The 25043-nt window shown below is 46.1% G+C and overlaps 1 protein-coding gene across 1 annotated transcript in view; it reads left to right on the forward strand.

Annotated features, from left to right (window-relative positions):
- Positions 1-25043, forward strand: part of EDARADD (EDAR associated via death domain) — a 58785-nt gene that overhangs the window by 15178 nt on the left and 18564 nt on the right. Inside the window, exon 4 of the mRNA XM_059170312.1 lies at positions 7109-7167. Coding sequence (XP_059026295.1) covers positions 7109-7167 — 59 coding nt within the window. The remainder of the gene's footprint in view (positions 1-7108; positions 7168-25043) is intronic.

Below are 25043 nucleotides of genomic sequence, written 5' to 3' on the forward strand. Positions count from 1 at the left end.
AACCTGAGTGTCCACGGACAGATAAATGGATGAAAAGATGTGGGGTGGGGTGTGAGTGTGAGTGTGTGTATGTGTGTTAGAATATTACACAACCATTAAAAAGGTTGAGATTGCACAGTTTGCGACATGAGTGGGGCTTATTTTATATCAAAGATCTCCTGATATCTTGTAGAAACTGCTGGCTTAAGTGTTTTGAAGGAAATGTGACTCTTCACAATTTGAGAGAAAGTGTGTTTGGGAAAAAATTCTCATTTTTGAACCACTACTCCCAGTGAGGGGAAATTACTGCACATAAATACATTATAAAGTAATCAAGATTTTATCTTCTTTTTATCTAAAAGAAGATAAAATTTATTTTTTATCTTTTATTCAAAAAATTTTGTGGTGAATTTAAGTTAAAGAGAGGTAAAGTGGACTAATTCTGTTGCTAAATTTGAGGCATTTGAACTCAAACATAGATGATACCTGGGGGGATGTTTTAGAGCAATTTGTCAATTAAATGTAGAAGTAGTGGTTCAATTTGAAAAAGCGAGGAGAAAAACAAATATGAAGGAATTCACTAAAATAATTCAGAAGTAAAAATACTTGCCCTAAAACTCATAAGCCAATATGCTATATTATATATGATCTTTCCTCTCATAGATTGAAGCATTTTGTTAATAGGCTTCCCTGTTCTAAAAGGAAGCCAAACACCCCTCCTGCCTGCATGATTTGCTGTGTCCTGGTCCTGAGCTCATTCCATAAGTTCATGGCCTCCCACTCAACCTTGACTGGGACTCCTATTATAATAAACTCCCAAATCAACCATCCTTCCCCAAATTATTGTTTGAATCCAGAAGTGACCGTCCTACACCATTTTTTTTAAAGGTTTTATTTATTTGAGAGAAAGAGAGAGAAAGAAAGCACGAGCTGAGTGGGGAGGGGCAGAGGGAGAAGCAGGCTCCCCACTGAGCAAGGAGCCCGATGTGGGGCTTGATCCCAGGACCCTGGGATCATGACCTGAGCTGAAGGCAGATGGTTAACGGACTGAGCCACTCAGATGCCCCCATCCTGCACAGTTGTTTTTTGTTTTTTTTTTCCCTTTGAGGAAGGCAGAAAGGAGAGGGAAGGATGTGACCACAGGAGTATTTGGGGTACCACTTCACAAAAGTACGTAAGTTCAAATTGTCCTCACATTGGCCGGAAAAAAACATGCTTTTACAAAAATGCCGGGCTGACTGTTAATGATAGTAGCCATTTTGAGAACCGGCGTAACCAAAATCACACGTCTGTTACTTTTTGCCGTGGTGCCTCAATTCTGTGGGATGCCTGTTGGATGTCAGACTTCCGGAGGCCTCCGACATTCCAGTTAAGTAAGTCTGGTGTGGAGCCTGGGAATCTGCATTGTTAGCCAGCACGGGAGGTTCAGATGCCAGAAAGCTGGGCTCTGTCTCTTGAGACACACAGGCCAAGGCAAGATCTCTACTGCTCTCACTTCAAGAGATACCACATAGAATCTTAGTGAAAAACTACCTTTAGTTTAAATTTCTCAGATAATACTATTAAGGAGGGGGGGTGTCTTTTAGTTGGAATCGTGTGGGAGGCTGTGAACGTAGCCCCTTGTTTGAACAAATCCAGCACCCTGCCACTTACTAGGTGAATGGATGTTAAAGAATGTAAGAAAGAGATCAATCAACCAGGCTCTCATTCAGTCTTAACTCTTGGCCCCCGATAAATGATTCTTTCTTCAAAGCTTTATAACTCTCAGAGTTTGCATAAGCCTTTCTTTCATAATGTTCTCTATGTCTGTCAACTTTCAAGTTGAGAGCACAGTGTGGAATTCTACAAAGGTTCCAATCTGGTGGGACCAAAATCTGATTTCCATGCATTGGTGCTGTCCTCACCACAAATCGGGGAGCTGCAAAGTTAACCCCTGTGTCAAACAACCTAAGAATGGAGGTTTCCTCCCCAAGTCAAGTTTTTGGAAGGTGTTAAACATGGCACCTGCCTTTCAGGTTCCTTTGACTTTCTCTGGCAATCCACACTTGGATGGTAGAACTGACGTAGCTTTGCTCTGTCCTCTAGGAGGCTGAGCTTTGAAGACATGTGTCATTCCCACTGTCTGCTATCCACCAGGCATTTTAAAGTGTCCAATGAGCAGATGAGCCCAGTGGCATCTGCTGTGGTGAAATGTGTTTGGAGTGCCATTTACTCACCCAGCTGGACAGGGAAGGACCCTGCCCGGGGTTAGGCGGACAGCCACACATACCTGACACTGGGTGGATGAGATGGACAGCAGTTTATGAGTCCTTTATCCTTACTTGGAGGTGGGGGATGCTGCAAGCCATGCAGGGTCACATGGGGTTGCCCTCAGGAGCACGTGAAGAAGCAGGGGCTGCAGTTCTAAGTCAACCCCCGTTGATTCCATGGTGCCTTGACATCAATTTAAATCTTAGTGACGATTGAGACTTACAGGGTAGAGGAGGGCCTCCCTAAATAGCAAAACAGGGCATAACTTGCCCAGGAGAGAATGGGCCATGTGGTGTGGTACTAGGGGAGTGAGGGCCTGGCCCCCAAGGGCGTGAATCCAGACAACCAATGCTTATGGCAATAGTGACCCCAGGCAAAGGCTCTGTTTGCGCTTTGTAACTAAAACAGGAATTCTATGAGGGGCCCATTATACCTTTTGAGGTAGCCTGTTGCCTACAGAGTAAATGAAAGTTCCTTCCAAAGGCTCCTTTTAGAGCCAGGCACTGTGCATTCTGAGAAGTGAAATCAATGTCTTGGTCCCTATCCAGTAGGGACTCTCTATCCCCTGGTCTGGAACTCCAAGGGGGATAGAGAGTGTTCTAGAAAGGCCTTATATTTGTGGACTTACTAGAGGTAAAGACATTTGTTACCTTGATTTATATTCTGTTCATCTGTGAGGCAAGAGATTCCCAGGGTTCTTTACTTCAGAGTGGGCAAGTCTTCAGCAATGGTTCAAGAGTTTGTAAATAATAATATTAAATAGTAGTAGTAGTAGCAGTAGTAGTAGTAGTAATAATAATAATAATAATGATGATGATGATGATGATAATGATAATACTGATGGAACCATTTGTTGGCCAGGGCATGTAGCACTGAGATGACAGCCTGAAGTCTGGCCAACTGTGCTGACTCTTGAATCCCGTCTGTTATCAGGGACATCCTGAAAGGGCTGAAAAGCACAGGTCTCCATGGGCTCCATCATGTCTGGTGGTGGCCATCTCATCTGTAGTGTCTACAGTTTCCCACAGCTATTCGCTCAGTTGGTCTGAAGGGGACCCCCCAGGTAACCCAGGCATCTGGGAAGAGTGACCTCTTCCGGCACCATGGCATCCAGCGAGAGACTGAGGAGAGTGAGTGACTGTCCCTCCCATGAGCGGAATATGCCCGAGGGTCCAAGTCTGACTCGACTCAGTAGCAAGGCCACAGAAGCCATGTCAAGCTTGTAGGGTGCTGCTTCCATGACCCAAGGCAGAATGGGCAGCAGCGCCTGGAGCCTCACAGGTACAGGGTCAGTGAGAGCCTCTATTTCCAGAAGAGCCCAGCCTGCAGCCAGCGATCACTGCTCTAATGGTATAGAGAGAGAAGGGCCTAGGAGGGCGGTTTCTTGCATCAGAAGCCTATGGACAGCTTAGGGGTATCATGGTGGTCCAGAGACTTCAGGAGGAATACGAGGAAGGAGATTTCTACCTGACAGGGAAGGGGTTGCTGAGAATGCTCACTGTAGACTTGTATTGGAAGGAGCCCCGTTCATGGTGGACCCATCTGCAAGTAACCGTGGCAATGGGAGTAAGTGAAGTGTGTAAATGGGGAACGGGTTGTCTCCAGAATTCCAAAAGGACTAAAAGATGTTGGACTTGTATTAATGTGTAGGTACTCAGAGGCCCCATAGCTCTTTAATGGCCTTGTCAGAAATGAAGCAGCCCTTAGTTTACCAGAAAATTCTTAGAAAATGAACCAAGCGGTGCACTGCCCTGGGGGGCAATGTCCTGATCCCTTTCTGTGAGCTCTTTTACAGATATTTATATGGTTTGGATGACTGCGTCACATGGATGTCCTCAGAGGAGGATATGAACTGTGAACCTGGAGAAGGGTGGGTGTAGATAAGATCTTGCCTGAAAAGTCCGTGTGCTAGAACAAAGCTGTTAGAAAACCCCCTGGGTATCCTGGTCACCACACACTGGGTGCCTTTGTAGATGAAGGCACATTGCAGCTGCGAGGCTGCTCAAGTAGACACTAGACAGAACATTTCAGCCAAAACTGAATATCCAGGTATTTACTAGTGGCTGATAGGATAGAGTCAGTAATGGTAATAACACTGGGCATGGAGCGTAGGGCTTTCATGCATGGGACCATGGCAGTAAGGTTGCAGTAATGCACTTTGAGGTGCCATTCATTTTCCTCCGGGTTTCAGACAAGGCCACATTCAGCTGTTAAATGAGAAGCAGGAGATAATCAGCCTTTCACTCTTCAGGTCTTATATAATAAGTTTTGATCTTTGGAGGTCCTGTTTTTTGTTTGTTTGTTTTAAGATTTTATTTATTTGTCAGAGATCACAAGTAGGTAGAGAGGCAGGAGGGAGTGGGGAAGCAGGCTCCCTGCTGAGCAGAGAGCTCAATGCGGGGCTTGATCCTAGGACCCTGGGATCACCACCTGAACCAAAGGCCCACTGAGACACCCAGGTGCCCCTGGAGGTCCTGTTTAATTTACATTGGGCCATAGTAGCTATTTGAACTGAGAAGTCTATGGGGTCCCATTTTGTCAACTAACTGGGAAGATTTAATATGAATTCATGGGGTCAGAGCAGCCATGCCCCCATGAGATGCTCTAAGGCAGTGTGTGTTGTGACCCTGGAAAATTGAGGCCACATGGTAGTCCTCATGGTCAGGGTATGGCATGCCTGTCCTCTGTTTTACCTTCAGGAGCTCTCCTACCATAATGGGGGGTACACCATGGTGACATTTAGTGGCATCTCCAGGTGTAACTGTAATTTGAGCCCTGGTGCTGACGAAGTCCATGAGGGTTGGCCAGTTCAGATATTTTGGCAGATATTAAAGCTAATTCAGAACCTACGTGCACACCTGCAGTGGCGGGGGGTGGGGGCAGAGGGAGAGAGAATCTCCAGCAGACCCCAAGCTTGGTGCGGAGCCTGACGTGGGGCTCGATCTCACCACCCCAAGATCATGACCTGCGCTGAAATCGAGAATTGGATGCTCAGCCAGTGGAGCCACCCACCCGGCCCTCTTTCATCTATTGCCTGAGTGAATTATTGTAGTGAACGTTGGATTTGCCATCAGGTCACACTGTGGACCTCTGTTTCCAGTTCTTCGTTTTCCTTTTATCTCCTCCCCAGTATCCAGGTTTCTTTCCATCTTGCTTTCATGTCCCCTCCCCTTTTCTTTTTGCGTCACTGGATAAACTCTGGGTGCAAGTAGGTGGGGGAACCCTCTGCTTCCTCCTCCACAGAGACTCAAATCAGTACCATGGGGGTTGGGGTCCGCCACAGCTGCCTGCCACAGGGTAGTGGTGGCTTTCTTATGGTTTCGGAACCCTGGGCTTGCGTCAGGCTCCAACCAACTCCTCGTCATGTGGCTGGGGGACCGTGGGTGGGTTTCCCCTGTAACCGAGGGTCAGGATCCTTACTGTAGACAGGCAGAAGTGGCCCACGGGCCCAGCGGGCAATGGGCTAAAATGGGTTTGCTACAGCCCTGCCTTTTCTTCATTTCTTTTATGCTTTCTCTACAGATTCCCTTGGAATATTTTTATTTCTATCTGCATAAAGCCCCAGCATTCACTTTCTGGCCATTCATGGTGCAGACTTTCTGGGGGCTTATAGGGATGGGCTGGGGAGGCTGACGGCCCACCTCATAGGGAGCCATCTCTTCCTCCAAGGAATGCCAGTCAGTCTGCTTGGGGCCAGGTTCCACCTCCAGGAAGGTCTCACTGCTGAGGGATCGGGTGGGGTGCAGCAGGCCGGTGATCCAGAATTGGTCCTTCCGCACACTGTAAGCAGCTGAGCTAAGCCCAGACACACTGGCTGGGGGCATGGCATGGGGACAACAGCCATGTGCCAAATGCTCCTTCTCCGTTTCCCCCAGTTCCTAGGCCACGGGCTGCCATGGTTATGTATCCTGATGCCCTTGGGGGTCAGGAGAGCACATGTGCTGGCAGCAAGGGAAGCCACAGTGTAGGATACAGCAGGGTCACCATTTGTGCCCAAACAGCCACAAGCAGGGCGCCATGTTTCACTCACCCTGGGATGGTGATCTCATGGCTTTCTGCAAAACTCTTTGCAGAAAGAGTTGGCACTTTGTGTATGATCACGGTGCCGGTGCGGCTCTCCCTGGGTATTCACCAGGCTGGAGACAGCTGCCGGAGAGCTCTAGCCCAGCTTGTGATAGCTGGGACTTAAGTAGTGACCAGCCAGGGTGCTTCGAGCTGGAATTCTCCAAGCTCGCCTGCCAAACATCAGCAGACCCCAACAACACATCATACTGGGGGACAGACCGTGAACAATGGTTTTCACCTTGAGGATGAGGACATTTTAGCTGGGATGCCACAGTACTTGGGCCATGCTGTTCCTGATGTCAGTTGTCACACCACCTCCCATTCACCCGGCTGGTGAGGGAAGGACCCTGCCCCGGGGTTAGGTCGACAGCCATATATACCTGACACTGGACACATGAGATGGACGGCAGTTTATGAGTCCTTTATCCTCACCTGGGGGAGGGGACACTGCAAGCCATGCAGGGTCACATGGGGTTGCCTTCAGGAGCGCGTGAACAAGCAGGGGCTGCAGGTTGTAAGGGTGGCGAGAGGATGGAGGGCCCTGGTTTCCTAGCGGGGATGTGACTGGCTCAGCTGAGTAATTCTGTGTGCCAGTAGGGATCTGAAACTCAGTACTCAGGGCTGAGTGGGGACGGTGGCTGGTGCCCTCCCCGGCAGTGGGGTGTAGCTGACTCATGGCTGCAGAGAGGGCAGAGACCTGAGGCCTTCCTGATTTCACCAGATGTCCAAGCAGCACATAATACTGAGTCCTCGTGGTAGACCTTACACCGCAGACCCTGTTCCTTATCAAGCCTGTGTCTTTTTCCCTCCCCAGCTGAAGAATGCGATCCCATTACTTTGAACTGCCCAACAGAGTCTGACGTGCAACATCAGGTAAAACTCGTTTTATTTATATTTTCACCCTTGGCTTCTTGCTAATCCATCTAGAATTTTTTAGAAATTCTCTGTCAGAGCTTTGAAAAAAAAGAAGAGGATTTTTAGGTAATAAAATAAGTCTGGAAATGATCTTTAAACAGCCCAGTGACAGAGTACATGCACACAACTTCTGTTACTCCCAGTAACTATGGTAGCTTTAATCCATGCTTCAAAGAAAGCATTTGTCTGTAGGCTAAACACAGACCAGCAATGTCAATGAATGAAGGAGCAGAGCCTGCTTTCTTTCAGATGGAGTTGGTATGCTGTGAATGGGAAGCTTTTTTTAAGCCACAACAAAACTGGACAGTCTAATAACATTTTTGTAATGTTTTTATAAAACTTTACCTTTTTTCAGGAACCCTTTATTTATTTATTTGTTTGTTTGTTTTGGGGGGTCTTTCCCACAATGCCAAATCTAGGGATTGTTTTCTGATTATAAAAGAATGTTTGTTATTTTAAACTTCAAATAGGACAGAAATGTATCCCCCCAAAATGAGATTTGCCTGTCACTCCATTTTTTACTTTTGAGGTACATCCTTCTAGAAGCTTCCTTGGGTCACTGTGTGGTTCAGTTATATCTGGTACTGTCCAGCCCGTTGCTTTCCACTCTTTCAAAGCTCATTGGCAAAATTGCACAATGCTTCACAGCAGGTGAACTATATTTAGAGTATCAAATGTCTCAAAAAGCATGTCTTACCTCAAGATGGGCTAGTTTGGTCCTGCCCGTTCCATAACACCAAGGTGATTTTTAGTGAGACAAATTAAAAGTTCTGTTTAGGCTTGCTTGTCAAATGTCAGTTTGTCATAAATCATTAATAGTGATGCTCTTGGGTAGTCAGATCACTTTTGGAAAAAACAAAATTATACTGTTGTTGATAGAACGGCCAATTTTAATTGGACACAGCTCTCTCGAAAGTTGTCAGTGATGCTGCTTTTAACTTTGGTTTGGGGTTCTTGGGTCACCTACTATGAACATCATATTCTTATTTAGTCATCCTTAGTGTTTTCCTTGGAATTACGATCTAATGGTTGAGTTTGGTGCCGACTAAATTTAAACAATTGTAGTAAACCCAAAGTAAGAAATTTTCTCTTCTCGCATTCCTCAATTTGTTTAACCAAGTCTTGCTCCTCACATGTTTTGCAACATGATATAGACTCAAGGAAGAGGCAAGAATGCTACATGGTTTGTTTAGCCTGCTTTTAGGGATTTTCCAAAACCAGTTAAGATTAGGTACGAAATATACCTTAGGACACTGTTGAGAAGCTGTTTCATTTTAAGTCATAGTTCTAGCTATAAGAAGTAAAGACTCTCCTAAAAGATGAAAATAGATCTATCAACGAATAAAAGGGGCAGAAAGCTATTTGAGATTTTTTTAGTTCTGTTGTAAAAGAAACCGTCATATTCCTATGAAAAGGAGGACTGTACCTAGGTAATTCAGTTCGTTATTTCTTTGTATAATCTATAGTATTTGTTCTAACTGCTAGATATCCAGAGGATTCTTTGAAACCAACTTGGCAGTTAGAACAAAGAAAACTTACTAGGGGAGACACGTTTAAAAAAACAAACAAACAAAACCCCCACAGTCCATTTTCTAGAGCTCTGACATTAAAAGTGAGCCAAAAATATGTTCTTCAGAATATGTTAACATTTGGTGTGTGAGTGCTTTTTATCATTTGAAAACTAAAATCTACCTCTTTGAATGAAGCAGACAGAAAATAATGCGGTGTCCTGGTGTGCAAAGTCAAAGTCTGACCTCTCACACAAAATTTCATAAAGAATCCTTTACTTTTAGGAACTTAAAATCCATACCCCATCTGCACTCTGAGGAAAGAGCCACTGACAAGTACTTTGCCTGGATTGAAGTATTATAAGATCCTAGATGAGGGGTGCCTGGGTGGCTCAGTCAGTTAAGCAAAGAGCCACTGACAAGTACTTTGCCTGGATTGAAGTATTATAAGATCCTAGATGAGGGGGTGCCTGGGTGGCTCAGTCAGTTAAGCGTCTTCTACTGTTTATTACAAGTGGAATTTGTTGCATGGATGTTCTGAGACCAAACCTGGACTGGGTGTTCTTGGACGTAAGAAAAAGCAGGAGAGGGGGCAGGGGGTGAGAGAAGACCCCCATAGAGCTTACAGACTCATTGGAGAAGCAAGGCACCCAGCATGAGATTTTAGGTGTGGGGATGGTTCACGGGGCTTAAAAACGTTCATGGAACTTGGGGCAGCTGGGTGGTTCAGTCAGTTAAGTGTTGACTCTTGATCTCAGTTCAGGTCTTGATCTCTGGGTTGTGAGTTCAATCCTCATGCAGGGCTCCACACTCAGCATGGAGCCTTCTTAGAGGGGAAAAAAAAGAAAATGTGGAACTTTATGTTCAAGAAAACACTTTCCACAACTTTAGCCAACAGTGAAGTTTCAGTTATGTGGACACATACACAAACATCAAGCAAATGAGAATAAGGCAAAATTTCTTCCAGTCTGTGGCCAACAATCTGTGTCAAGAGGAAGCTGTAGTAATAATAAAAATAATAAATATCAGGTTGCTAACTCAGAGTTAGAGGTTATAGAAAGAATGACATTCTCTTCTATTTAAGTTATTTATTTGGTTTCACCAAACAAAAAGTTTTATCTTTTAAGTTTTAAAAACTACATGAAAGTACTGGGTTCATTTAGTTGTGACTAAAGAAAGGTGTTTAATAATAAAGGAATATGGGGTAGAGAGTATATAGGAACACTTTATACCATTTTCTCAAGTTATCTGTAAATCTAAAACTATTCTAAAATTAAAACGTATTTTATCTCATTTAAAGTTTTATTTAGAGAGAGTATGTGCAGGTGGGGGGAGGGGCAGAGGGGGAGAAAGAGAGCATCACAAGCAGACTCCGTGCTGAGCGCGGAGCCAGATGCGGAGCTCAATCCCACGACCCCAAGACCTTAGCTCAAATCAAGAGTCGGAAGCTTAACCAACTGATTCACTAGGCAGCCCTAGAGTAAAAATGTATTTTAAAAACCACACAAAGGGGGCTCCTGGGTGGCTCAGTGGGTTAAAGCCTCTGCCTTCAGCTCAGGTCATGATCCCAGGGTCCTGGGATCGAGCCCCGCATTGGCCTCTCTGCTCAGCAGGGAGCCTGCTTCCTCCTCCCTCTCTCTCTGCCTGCCTCTCTGCCTACTTGTGATCTCTCTCTGTCAAATAAAATAAATAAAATCTTTAAAAAAAAAAAAAACACACGAAGTAAAATTTAGAATCTAGAAAAATGCAAAACCTCATTCACAATTCCACTACTCTACTATAACCGTTTTTTTGGTCATTTGGATGTATTCCTTCATATACTTTTTTTATGTGAATGATTATAAAAACTGTTTGTAAATATATCTTGCTTTTGTCATGTGATGTTATTTCACAAACTTTATCCAGCTTGTAACATGCCTGTACCATCAGTTTGAACGGCTATGTGGTATTACAGTCTCTGACATGGAAGTGATTCTGGTGTGCGTGTCTAAGGGCCCGACGGAAGCATCCCTGCTACCAGCAGTGGTACCTATCAGCACTCTGAGGAAAGAGCCACTGACAAGTACTTTGCCTGGATTGAAGTATTATAAGATCCTAGATGAGGGGTGCCTGGGTGGCTCAGTCAGTTAAGCGTTTGCCTTCACCCAGGTCATGATCTCAGGGTCCTGGGATCGAGCCCCTGCATCAGGCTCCCTGCCCAGTGGGGAATCCTGCTTCTCTCTCTCTCTCTCTCTGCTGCTCCCCCTGCTTATTCTCTCTCTCTCTGTCTCTCAAATTAAAATATTTTAAAAAAAGAAGAAGAAGAAGATCCTAGGGAATAAGACTGAGGATGAGTTGGAGCCCAGGCCCCAGAGCTTGAATGCCAGACACAGGTGGATGGAAGGTATTGGGTGTGGAGAGTGATGGCCCAGTGACCATATCCGGGAGCCCAGGGGGACTGTAAAAAAGATGAAGGTAAATTTTAAGTCTGTAGCTGGGAGCAGTTCCTACCAAAAATACAGAGAATTCAGGAAGAAGATGAGATTCGTGTTGCAGGGATTAAGTTCTGTTTGTTTATGGGCTGTGAGACAAGATGTGAAGGTTTGTTAGAGGTTGGGATGGGTGAGGTTTGTGACCATGCCCCGTAAGTGCTAGAAAATGCAGCTCTGGGTCCTGGTTTAGGCCTCTTGCATCTTTAGGTTACAGCTGAAGCCTCAGGAGTGGATGAAACTGCCAGGGACGGAGTCCTTGTAGAAAAGCAAAGAGGGGAACCAAGGACGGAAACTTGAGGAACATGTCATGTTAGAGGCCAGAGGAAGAAAAGGAGCTCAGAAGCAGAAATCAGTCCTTGGGACAAAATGCAATTGCTAGGCTTAAAGAGTGAGTGGGTGATAAGAAAGTTCATGCAGTCCTGTCAGATTCCTTAAGGGAGCAAGGAAAAAATAGTAAATTCTTATTTGAGTATGTTAGAAAATACAGTGAAAGCTGATTCTTTTCAAGATGGGAAACAGTGGATTTTAAAGGATAAGGTATCACCAGGAGTGGAGTGATCAGATACAGAAGTGACAATTAGTGGGCTTGGTTTTCCTTACAGGATTAATGTTCCTCGAAAATACTGACAGATAACGTGCTTGAAGATGTGCTGTGGGGGTACCTGGGTGGCCCAGTCAGTTAAGTGTCTGACTCCTGATCTCAGCTCAGGTCTTGATCTTAGTGTCCCCACATTGGGCTCTGCACTGAGTATGACGCCTATTTAAAAAAAAAATGTTCTGTGGGGAACACCCAATATATTGGTTTCTTTCAAGGAATGTATAATCTGGTAGGGAAGATAAATGCAAACATGTATTAGATACATAAAGTTATTTGATGCACATATTGATGAGTTAGCATTTTAAAAGAATTTCAGGGTGCCTCAGTGGCTCCGTTGGTTGTGTCTGTCTTTGGCTCAGGTCATGATCATGGGGTCCTGAGATCGAGGCCTGCATCAGGCTCCTTGCTCAGTGAGGAGTCTGATTCTCCCTTTGCCCCTCCCCCTACTCATGTTCTCTCTCTCAAATAAATAAATAAAATCTTCAACAATAAATAAAACTAAGAATCTCAACGTTTTCAGAGACAGGATGAAAAGGAGCCTGGATAGGTAAAGACAAAAGCCTTCTTTTTAGATGTAAAGATTCTGGAAGCTGAGGGGCACCTGGGTGGCTCAGTAGGTTAAAGCCTCTGCCTTCGGCTCAGGTCGTGATCCCGGGGTCCTGGGATCGAGCCCCACATCAGGCTCTCTGCTCAGCAGGGAGCCTGCCTCCTCCACTCTCTGCCTGCCTCTCTGCCTGCTTGTAATCTCTGTCTGTCAAATAAATAAGTAAAATCTTAAAAAAAAAAAAAAAAAAAAGATTCTGGAAGCTGAGATAGCTGATGGCAAATTTGAGTAGTGTCTTGAATGGTGACCCCTGAGTGGGGCAGAAAGGGGGACATCTAGTGAGGAGATTGGAAGCTCAAGGGTGTGTTCCGTCCATACAACAGGGAGACCAGAGGCCATCGTGAATGAGGCAGGGGCGAGGCAGCATTTGGTAAGTTGGAAATGGATTGCGACAGGATAGATAATGCCATATCTGGTATCCGTCTGTCCATCCATCCGTCCAGTCTTTGATACCACCACTTCCTTAGGTGCTGGGGATATAATGGTTAATGCTTGGAGCTCCAAAGTTAGCATTTGACATATCCAGCCTGGAAAGCAGAGTAGGAATGTTTCAAGATGCTCTGTAGGCAGGTAAGCTGAGAAACTCTCCCTTATGTTCTCAGATAGTCTCAGCACATCTCCATCAGGGAAGGGAGAGAGAGGAGACTGGTGGTTGAGTTCGTTTGACAGGTAAGCAGACGTCTCTGAGCAGAGGAAGAAGCCTTGTTTCTCCCACCACCTGAGAAAAACACCTCCCACCTCCCACGACTGTTAACCCAGGCATCCAGTGGAATTCCAAAGCTCCCCTTTGCAAAGTGCCACTCTGGACAAAGCAGTCTTGGTCTCGCAGACCTGGGGAGCTTCCTGGAAGAGTCTCCCCATAGAGTGATGGCACAGAACAGAGTTTTAGACAAGTCCTCTCAGCAGTGGCTCATTCAGGGGAGGGCTTGGGAGAAACATGGAGGCAATGGCGCTCATCCAGGAATGGGGTCCCCAGGGCTCGGGTACAAGACATGGAGGGTGCCGTTCTGAACATCCGTGCTGGTGCCTAGGGCTGCTTTGCCGCTCTGAACCCTGCAAGTCCAAGGTGGATCCTTCTGCGGGCGCTGGGGACAGGCTCTGCACTTGCTTGTCAATGGCCATCTCCTCCCTGCATCTTCCCGCCATCTGTCCTTTGCGTGGATCTCTGTACAGACGTCCCTTTTACCCAAGGACACCAGTCATACTGGCTTAGGGCCCACCTTCATGACCTCATTGGAACTTGATACCTCTGTAAAGAGCCCATCTCCAAACACAGCCATGTTTTGAGGTCCTGGGTGCTAGGACCCCAACGTGTTGGATCTCTTTGTGCAGGGTACTTAAGTCAACTCATAGGAACTTTTGCAAACAGAACAAAATGAGAACAAACGAAAAGATGTTTGGAAGGAGGTGGAAGGGTTTGTCATCCGTCGGGGCTTGGGACTGAAGAGAAGGGAAGCTGGTGACTGCTGGTGACCGGGCGCATGGGGGTCACTGTCAAAAATAGGAAAACACGAATCTGGGCAGTGGGGGATGAAAACGAATTGATCTTTTTTGAAGCTCTTAAAATGTCATGCAGAACATCACAGATGCTTTATGGGCGTGGAACTAGTAAGTAGGACTGATGAGGAACAAACGGAGTGATATTGAGTGTTTCTCCTGATGATAGTGCTCGAGGCATTGACTCCGGGGGTTCAGTCGTGCTCCTGCTCCTCGAGACTAGGACTCTCTCCTGCACTGGGTCAGTCCTGTTGCCCATGCAATGGGAGTGGAGAGGCCTTAGTGAGGGGCCTTAGGGTGTGGGGCAGGTTGTAGGAGCTCTGAGCTTCCAGAATAGGGAGAGGGAAGGCAAAACCTTCCCAAACCTAGGAGTAGATCTAAAAAACCCCCTAGGTGATTCTGATGCACCCCACTTCCTCTCCTACGAACAAAATCACTGAATAGGAGTCATGGCACCCAGGTATGGGTGAAATTCACCTGTCCGGCAGCAAGGCTGCTGTATGAATAATTTTGGCTCACGTTAACATAAATCTGCAGTGGCAGTTACTGGGAGATTGATCACAAAAGTACCTCTTACCCTTCATTCGCCATATCCTGTCGCCACCCTACCCGTCTTGGCCATTTTTGGATCATCCACGAGCCTGGCATGTGGTTTTGCAGAGAAAAGGGGCAGGGGTCCTTCACACATCAAGTACGATCCGACGCTGCCAACAGGAATGAGAATCCTTAGGGACAGATTTACAAAATGCGGAAACACCTCTCAGTGACCTACAGAAAACAGATTTAAATTTTCTTACTAAAATTAGGCCCAGGGCGCCAGGGTGGTTCAGTGGGTTAAGCCTCTGCCTTCAGCCCAGGTCATGATCTCAAGGTCCTAGGATCAAGCCCCGAATCGGGCTCTCTGCTCAGCAGGGAGCCTGCTTCCCCCCCCTCTCTCTGCCTGACTCTCTGCCTACTTGTGATCTCTCTCTCTCTCTCTGTCAAATAAATAAAATCTTTTAAAATAAATAAAATAAAATCAGGCCCTCCCACAATCTGCTCAGCGCAGTGGATCTGGACCCTGACTGCACATAGGAATCACTTCGAGAACTTTTTTTTTTTTTAAAGATTTTTTATTTCTTTATTGGACAGAGAGAGGGATCACAAGTAGGCAGAGCAGCAGGCAGAGAGAGAGAGGGAACCTGTTGCGGAACTTGATCCCAGACCCTGAGATCTTGACCTGAGCTGAAGGGAGACGCTTAACGTACTGAGCCACCCAGGCACCCCACTTGGAGAAGTTTTGTATTACTCCAGTGCCTGACTTCTATCCCATAGAGATTCTGACTGCGACAGTTTGGTGTAGGCTTCCATCACTGCTAGCCCTTGATGCCCCGGGAATTCCACTGAGAGGCACATAGACCATGCATCCATGGTGTGAGGGGTCCGGACATGCCCACAACATTAACTCTTCATTTCCCACGCATGCAGGCTGCTCCCACTGCTGCCTCCAGGTGTAGCCCTATGTGGTGCCTCTCTCCAAATGTCCCCTTTTTATAAGAACACCCATCCTCTGGGATGAGAGTCCTCCCTAATGACCTCTCTTTAACATGATTACCTCCATGAAGACCTTATTTCCAAATATAGTCATGTACTGAGGTTAGGACTCCGATATATGAATTTAGAGCAGGGGTAAGCAGGGCACAATTCAACCTTAATCAGCATTCAGTGATTTGGTGTTGATTATATTACAGCATTTATCTTGGAATCTGATACTCGGTAGGCATTTAATAAGTGGGATGGACAGATGAATACCTATCCTCTAGCACCGGGGGTGTTGTGTATGCCAGCGCTAATCCGTGCACAAAACGTACACCCTGATCGTTTACATCCTCTTCCCGGCGGAAAGCCAGAGCTTTCCCAACTAACTAACCTCCAAATAAAAGTCATGTTCTTACGAAATGAAGAAAAGGGAAGTGTTGGGGTCGATTCCACGTTAAAACCTATTAAACCCCTAGAGCCTGCCTGGGCCTACTTAGCCAAAGTGACTCCATGTTGCCTAGGTAGACATTTTGTTGTTTAATAAATGCCTCAGCAGTTACTGATATCAGTTCCAGGTAACTGTTGCTAAAACACACACCTAAAATAAGGCCATTTTGTTTAATAAATGCCTCAACAGTTATTGATATCAGTTCCACGTAACTGTTACTAAAACACACAGGTAGGAGACATCCAATTAGCCAAAGCCACATACGTAGAGGTCTGCGGTTGTGCCCTATAAAACTAACCTTTAACACCAAGGAGGGGGGCGCCTGGGTGGCTCAGTGGGTTAAGCCTCTGCCTTCGGCTCGGTTCATGGTCCCAGGGTCCTGGGATCGAGCCCCACATCGGGCTCTCTGCTGAGCGGGGAGCCTGCTTCCCCCTCTCTCTCTCTCTGCCTGCCTCTCCGCCTACTTGTTATCTCTGTCTGTTAAATAAATTAAAAAAAAAAAAAAAAAAAGACCAAGGAGGGGTCGCTTTCTTCGGAGGCAGCCCTGGCTGGTCAGTCTAACTTCCAATGCTTGGCATAGAATAAGGCTTTGCATAACTTTCACTTTGTCTCAGTCTCGTTCCTTTGATAACGGACCCAACAGAAGAATTATTTTTCCTTTTTTTCCCTTTATGAGGATATAACAATTTTGTATGTAGTTGTAATCACGCTGTACAATGTAATGTTTTTTTTAAAAAGATTATTTATTTTAGAGACAGGGAGAGAGTGTGAGTGAGAGAGGGAGAGACAATGTCAAGCCGACTCTGTGCTGAGCAGGGAGCCCCAACACAGGACTTGATCTCATGACCCTGAGATCGTGACCTGAGCTGAAACCAAGAGTCCAACTGAGCCACCTAAGCGCCTCTCCTTTCTCAACTTAGTACAGTATCCTAAGCATTCTATGAGGTTAATGGGATGTAACCGAAAGAATAGTAATGAACATTTTTAAGGCTAAGACTTACTCTAAGCACAGACCTGTATGAATTCATTTAATCTTCCAAATGACCCTGTGTGGGACGTACTATTACTGTGCCTATTTTACAGATGGACATTGTGACACAAAGAGGTTAAATAATTTGTTTAAGGTCACTCAGCTACTGAGTAGTGGAGCCAAGATTTGAACCATGCAAGCATATTGACGCCAGACTCCATGCTTGCGATTGCTACTGGCCTCACCACGGGCCTTGGAGCTAGACAGGCCTCATAGGCCTGATCTCTTTGTTTCCTCCTTCCTAAAATGGGTACCAGTCTCCTGGCACATAGTAAATGCTCAATAAATACCTGGTTAGTATTGCATTTATTAATTTTTTAAAAGATTTTATTTATTTATTTGACAGACAGAGATCACAAGTACACAGAAAGTCGGGCAGAGAGAGAGAGAGGAGGAAGCAGGCTCCTCACTGAGCAGAGAGCCCGATGCAGGACTCGATCCCAGGACCCTGAGATCATGACCTGAGCCAAAGGCAGAGGCTTAACCCACTGAGCCACCCAGGTGCCCCTAGTATTGCATTTAAATGAACACCATACCATACCTCATTAACTCTTCACCTTCAAACTCAAAACTTGTCTCCTCACCTCCTCTCCGCACCTGAAATTTTGAGGCCCAAAGAGATGTGGACGTGCTTCCCCTCTCCTTACCCAAGTGAGATCACAGCACAGTATAGTGACACAGTGTGTACAGAGCACTCCCAGCAAATATTTACATCCGCCTGGAACAGCCAACCCCAGCCACTTCTCCCCCAGCGCCATTATCACACTGTCTTACCTGAGTAGGGCCCTTTCAAGATGGCTCCCGTCCAGTTGCCCACTTGGCCATGGGGAACTTGTCAGGGACAGGGTCGGCTCCCTTGGCACTTCCTCATACCTGTAGGTGAGGACCTCCCAGGGGCAGAGGGTTGGGCCCGGAGTATCTACACTTCAGTCAGCTTCTGATCAAGGAGTGAGAGGCTGATCTCCCCTCTGCTGGCAAGAGTGGTGATCCAGAGGCCCCCTCACCTGGCTTGGGTTGGCAGAAAGGCTCCCCTTCTTCCTAATGGCTGGGGAAGGGGAATAGCCACAGTGTTCACTTCTCTCAGTTCCTTCAAAGAAATCTCTTCTTACATAAGCTGAAGGTGGGTTTAGAGTAATTAATGGTCACACCACCACTTTTGGCCCCTTCGTAGCTAGTCCTTTGGGATTTACCTGGCCCCTCACTGGGGAATGGATACATACCATTGTCCTCTACTCGGGGCCCCAGTCACAGCTCTTGAGACACTAGGAGAATGTCCATCTCATATCCTGTTATATTCTTGACCATAGAGTAATTGAAGAGTTTCCTTATTGTGGAACTTGAGGTTGGTTCAACTGTTTTGCTCTCTGAAATATTGCTGTGGTAAACGTCCATCCCCTGCCTCTCCCGCCCCCCACGGAAGCTGCAGATTTCCTAGACTACATTTGCATCTGTATTTGCAGACTAGACCTAACAGGACAGCCCTCCAGTCTCCTCGTCCTCCCAACAAGTTATGAGAGTGCACATCAGTTCCTAGTAACAAAATGCCACCAAATAAAAAGATGCTGTTTTATCTGTTGAAAGCCTGTCAGTAACTGTTTTCTTTGAAATTGAACAAAACCTTTCACAGATAAAACTGCACAGTATATTGCCCAGAGGAGATGGCGGGCAGGGGACCCACCCCAATTTTTAAGCCATGGAATGCCAAGTGTGCTTGCTGATAGTGTTACGCCAAGTACCCTACAAGGACCAAGACTGAAGTTCTCAACCCTTTGCAAGCTGGAGAACTGTCTTAGTTAATGATGGACACTAAAGACATTGTGGGTAATCTTGGATCTTGTTTATTCACCAAAGAAGCAGAAGTCTTTTATTTCCAAGGACACATGTTTTGTATCTTTGGTGGGACTTTCCCCCACGGCTTTGACCCCTCAACTACCATCCGTGCCTACTCTTCTTCTTTTTTTCAGATTTTATTTATTTATTTGAGTGAGAAGAGAGCAAGCAGAGGGTAGGAGCAGAGCAAGAAGGAGAAAGATTCTCAAGCAGACTTTGTGCTGAGCACAGAGCCCCAAGCGGGACTCGATCCCACGACCCTGAGATCGTTACCTGAGCCAAAACCAAGAGTCAGCCACTGAACCAGCTGCACCACCCACGTCTCTCCATACCTTCATTTTCGATCTCTGGGTCCTTACCTTCCTCCCGGCTCCCAGAGATCCTGACAATTTAGAATGTGGGTTTGTGCCCAGGAATGCAGACGGACACCTTGGCAAGGTTTGAGCCCAAGAGGCCCCCAGAAATCATGTCATTCATGGTTTCTTTTGTTTTACAGCAGAGAGAACCAGAGACCATTGATGAGGGACAGAGTTGGGACCTGTGCCTTGTCCTAAGTTGCTTTGCCCCCGTGCCCCCTCCCCACCCTCAGTGCCCAGCATCCCTAAGTCAGTCACAGCTGCCATCTCCAGTTGATGCTGGGCCTCTTGCCAGGGTAGATGTTTGGCTTTTCCCACAGTTCTAAATGCTATCTGTCTGGCAGCACAGCGTGGGTCAAGGAGACTAGAACAAAACCAATAAACGATGGGGTTGCTCTTCTCTTTAAATTGGATTGAGAAGTAGTTGGCAAAATCCTTTCCAGCTGCCTCATTGCCTTGGCAGAGCCACCAATCCAGCAGACTCTGCAAACCCGAAGCAATTATGTGCGTTTTAATAACAGGGAATGGACCCAGGCAGCGTTTGCTGTAGATGGTATCTGACGGGAGGTGGCCCAGCAGGCCACCACCTGCCCTCCTGCCCCGATCCGTTCAAGCACCAACAAGATCTGTGCAACAGATCAGTAAGCCCTCGGGTTTGTTCTTGGAGGGAAAGGCAGATAGTTCTGGCTGTTGGAAATACTCGGTCGGCCCTCTTCATCCCTGAGACCACGTTTGGAGAATGAGGAAGCAATGCTGTTCGGTAAAACTAGAAAACTTTCCCTGGCACCGGAACTCGCTATTTTTAACCCTGGTGAGAGGGACTTCCTTTGGCTTTGCGGTCACTAGCTGCCAGTCCAAAATAGAGGGCCCCTTCTTGAAACAGGCTGGGAGAGGGCTCTCAAGACGCAGCTTTCTAGGCGTTTCGAGGAAGGGGAAGGAATTTCGAGGGTGGGTTTTGCTGGAATGGAAACCACCTGTTCTGTAAATATAAGTATTCTGCATCTCCCATGTCCCCTGCATCCTCTCTCCTTCCCCACACCACCCCCAGTCTGCACACTTGATCACCTCACCTCTACTAAGGGGTTTGGGGTGCCCCATGAGGGGAACAGATACACAAACTCCAGGAAAGTTAAATTTAAGCAATACCAAGTGAATTTGATTAGGATCTTTCAAAGGATTTGATCTTCTCTTTGTCTTGAAATGCTATATGGTTTTGCCTAAAACACATAAAGATCTGACTTTGTCTCCGAGGATAGAATTTAGCTTCCTTAGGTTGTACCATCTTACTTGCTCTAGACTAAATTTGTGTATCCAGCAAGGTGACCTTCTGCTGGCCCACCTCCTCACTCTCCTTGTGCCATCCCTAGGAACCACAGCAGGTGATACCACATCATCACAGGGAGCAAACCCTCCACCCGACCCCCAGCACACACCCAGACTTGTCCCTTTTCCCCTCTCCCACCTCCTCCCTCCCCCTGCCCACAGGCTCAGCTCTCTACAGCCCTCCCCTTGTCAGGCATTTCTGGCTGAAGCTGCCCTTGCTGATTTTTGGTAGAACCTGTCTTGCCTTGCCCTTGGCTGAGGTAGACCAGGACCATGTGTATCCTGTGTTTCTGAATGCCAGACACAATAATGAGATGTAGACTGCTGTCCCCATGACAAATTGATGGTGTCCCCTGCAGTCATCATTCCAGGGCCTTGAAAATGTCTTCTTTAAGAAACTTGGCCAGAGAATTCCCAACTTAGGAAGGCCAACTTAATGGTTTTTTTTACTTTATGGGGGTACAAACGTGACATGTGTTCAGTAGAATTGGCACTTTGGAGTTTGGATTGGGATCTTTTTCCCAGGCTAGTGATCCCCAGTATGATCCTCTCTCCCGATGCCAGCCAGCAGCCCCAGCTCCCAGGCAGGCGCACGACCACAACGGGTCAGCAGCCAACACACCGACAACCCTTCCACACCCACACAGCTGTTCTGCTTCCCCCTGTCAGTACGTTGCTCGATCAGTGACATGAGATATTCAACACTTTCTTATCAAATAGGCTTCGTGTGAGATGCTCTTGCCCAACTACAGGCTAACATAATTATTCTCTCTCTCTCTCTCCCACTTTTTTTATTTTTAAGATTTATTTGAGAGAGTGAGTATGTGGGAGGGAGGGGTAAGGGAGAGAGAGAGAGAGAAGCTTAAACAGACTCGCTGCTCAGTGTGGGGCTCGATCCCACAATCCAGAGATCACAACATGAGCTAAAACCAAGTCTGAAGCTTAACTGAGCCACCCAGACTCCCCGGCCGGCGTAAGTGTTCTGAGCACCTTTAACGTCTTCTGGGCTGAGCTATGATGTTCGGTAGGTTAGCCATAGTATCGCATTTTTAATTTAGGATATTTTCAACTGCCGATGGGTTTATTGGTATATAACCCTGCTATAAGTCAAGGAAGATCTATACTCTAATTTGATAGTCTAATTTGATGTTTTCTTACCTTATTTCTACTTTTGGGGCAAGTCAAAATAATATATTTGTGGTCAGATACGTATGAGCCAAAGGGTAGAAATGGCGGCTTTCTAGCACTTAGTAATTATTTCCCTAGGAACAACATAAGAGGAGTTTATTAATCACTAAATTATACAGTCCCTCATTAGATCCACTCTAATTGTTTGACTTGAAGGCTTCTGTTCTCATTATCATTCAGTGCTTTATTGACTGTAATGCCTTTGAATTTCACTAGTGAGTTAGAATTTTACTTAGACTTCCCATTGATGTGGGTGTTGGGGTGTCGTTACCCACATGCACGGTTGAGAGTGGAAATTGATACTCCAGAACACTGTTCGGCAGCATCTATTACTCATTGGTCAGGCAATCTCCCTTTAAGGATCCTACAGATATCACAGCAGAGTGTGTTTGAAATTGATACAAATTGCGGATGACTTACATGCCCTTCTGTAGGGACTGCTTGGATACGTTTCAGTACTTTGACTTAGTACAATTAAAACCATTTAAAAAAGGAGAGACATGGGGCGCCTGGGAGGCTCAGTGGGTTAAAACCTCTGCCTTCGGGGGCGCCTGGGTGGCTCAGTGGGTTAAGCCGCTGCCTTCGGCTCAGGTCATGATCTCAGGTCCTGGGATCGAGTCCCGCATTGGGCTCTCTGCTCAGCAGGGAGCCTGCTTCCCTTCCTCTCTCTCTGCCTGCCTCTCTACTTGTGATCGCTCTCTGTCAAATAAATAAATAAAATCTTAAAAAAAAAAAAAAAAAAAACCTCTGCCTTCAGCTTGGGTCATGATCGCAGGGTCCTGGGATTGAGCCCTGCATCGGACTCCCGGCTCAGCGGGGAGCCTGCTTCCTCCTCTCTCTCTCAGCCTGCCTCTCTTACTACTTGTGATCTCTCTCTTTCTGTCGAATAAGTAAATTAAAAATCTTTAAGAAAAAAAAAAAAAAGGAGAGACCAATGGCCTTAAAATATATCCGTAAGATATTGTTTTTTATTTTTATTTTATTTTTTTTTAAGATTTTATTTATTTATTTGACAGAGAGATTACAAGTAGGCAGAGAAGCAGGCAGAGAAAGAGGAGGAAGCAGGCCCCCTGCTGAGCAGAGAGCCTGATGCAGGGCTTGATCCCAGGACCCTGAAATCACGACCTGAGCCGAAGGCAGAGACTAACCCACTGAGCCACCCAGGCACCCCAGATATTATTTTTTTAAAGATTTTATTTGTTTATTTGAGAGAAAAAGAGCACGAGCAGGGGGAGGGGCAGAGGGAGAAGCAGACACCCCAATGAGTAGGGAGCCCGATGTAGGATCCCGAGACCATGACCTGAGCCAAAGACAGCAACTTAACTGACCAAGCCACCCGGGTGCCTTCCATTGGATATTATTAAATAAAACAAGTTGTAGGGGCACCTGGGTATCTCTGTTAAGTGTCTAACTCTTGATTTCAGCTCAGATCTTGATCTCAGGTTGAGATCAAGCCCCACATTGGGCTTCACATTGGGTGGGGATTCTGCTTAAAATTCTCTCTCCCTCTTCCTCTGCTCCTCCTCCACTTAAAAAAGAAATAAATAAAAGGTGTAGACTGCTATGATTTGGGGTTAAAATATTGTCTCAGTCTTGGTTCCTATGACTAAGGAGTCAGGAAGGACATGTCCCAGATTGTAACCAGTAAGCTCTGGAGGAGGAGATGGACTGAGAGATTGAGAGAAAGATTTTCACATCTCTTGTGGCTTTTTAAAAAAACATTTTGGGGGTACGTGGGTGGCTCAGTTGGTTGGGTGACTGCCTTTGGTGCAGGTCATGATCTCAGTGGGGAGTCTGTTTCTCCTTCTCCCTCTTCCCCTCCCCCACTCATATTCTCTCACTCTCTTTCAAATAAACAAATAAATAAATAAAATCTTCTTTAAAAAGTCCTAACCAACAACAACAACAACAAAAGGGCCTAACCAGCTTCCCCGTATTGGCCCTTGGAACCAAGTTGTGTGTCTTCAGCCCACGCGTAATTACGCAGCACGGGAAGACGAGAGGGTGAACTGCGGCGTAGGGAGTATACGGCTGGTCTTGCAGCCTTGCACGAGTCTGTGGTCCGGCATCCTGTGCGTCCCCCACCTGGGATCTGTGAGTGTTAGGAATCTGGGTGGAAACCCCCTCCCTCTCCGGGACAGCCTCTGCCCCTGCATGTGCAAACCATAACCTCCTGGGAAACACTTGACGATATTTCGGAGCAGTAATCAACCACACTTCATGCTCCAGGGGAAAACCCCTCCCTCCTTTGCCTTTGAAACCATAGCGAGGGTATGAAATGACACCTGCGCACACCTAGCCTCCAAGCCCCAGGGGCAGCCCCTCCAGGCTTTGACCCCCACTTCAACTCCCAGAATAGCAGGTCTTCCTCGCAGTTGGAGAGAACCCCCTTTGAACCAAGTGTACACAAATCCACAGGTTTGCTCTCACCCCAGCAAAGCAGTGCAGCCTTTATTCCAAATTTCTATTCTTCTGCATTTTGTTCTTTCATCCTCGATGAAACTTTCCCTGTTCCCCGAGGTCTCACTTGAATTCCTGCCCACCTTTGTGCTCCCCTGGCTTTCTCTTTGCCTTTCTAACACATTACTCATTCCTTGTGGTGTCAATATTTATGCTCACATCTTTGTTTCATTACCGGCTTGTAACCTTGAAGCATGAGGGCATGAATTCTTTGTCTCCATATTCCAAGCCTTAAGGTGGTCTCAGATACTGAGTCGGTGCTTGGTAAGCATATCGTCAGTTAAATACGTTTCTAAAGGCCAGTTTCTGGAATATACTTTCAAGTAAATAGATATGCCCAACTTTTCTATATATAGTGTACTTCAGTAAAAGTGCAAATAGTTAACTGTAGTAATCATAATTAATTTGTAGAAAAAAAATAATTAAGTATAAATTGCTTTAGAAAAATACAACAGGAGCCTCATAGTCTAGTCCTAATGAGTACAAGCTGATGACAGATAAATACATTCAGCAGAGTTACACAGATACCTGCTGCGTGTTGGGAATTCACACCACTGAAAGTGGCTCGAGTTTCACTGGCTGTGTGACAGCAGAGAGTCTAGAACAGTCTAAATCCATGCTATAGAGGATTTGTTACTATTGCACACCCACTTCTTAAAATCATATTTTCAAAGCCATTTACTAAAATATTGTCTTAAGGCAGAGAGATCAAGATTTAGCATTGATTGTTCTCCCAAAGAAGCTACTTAAGGAATTTGCTTGAACTGGTACCTCAAGTGGGCAAGTCATTTGCATGGAAGGTAGCTCTTTTCTGACTTTTTGGGTAGAATGCAGGTTTCTGCCCCAAAGTGAGCCATGATAACTTGGTTTTGGTCTTCATGGTAGTTTCCAGCCAGACTCAGGTGAAAATCAGGTTAACCAACCTGCTCAGTGCTTTCCCACCCAGTTATCTTTTCCCTACTTTACAAAATAACAAAGCAGACTCTTTATTAATTAGCTAAGC

This window comes from Mustela lutreola, chromosome 4, assembly GCF_030435805.1.
Source record: "Mustela lutreola isolate mMusLut2 chromosome 4, mMusLut2.pri, whole genome shotgun sequence".
Lineage (NCBI taxonomy): Eukaryota > Metazoa > Chordata > Mammalia > Carnivora > Mustelidae > Mustela > Mustela lutreola.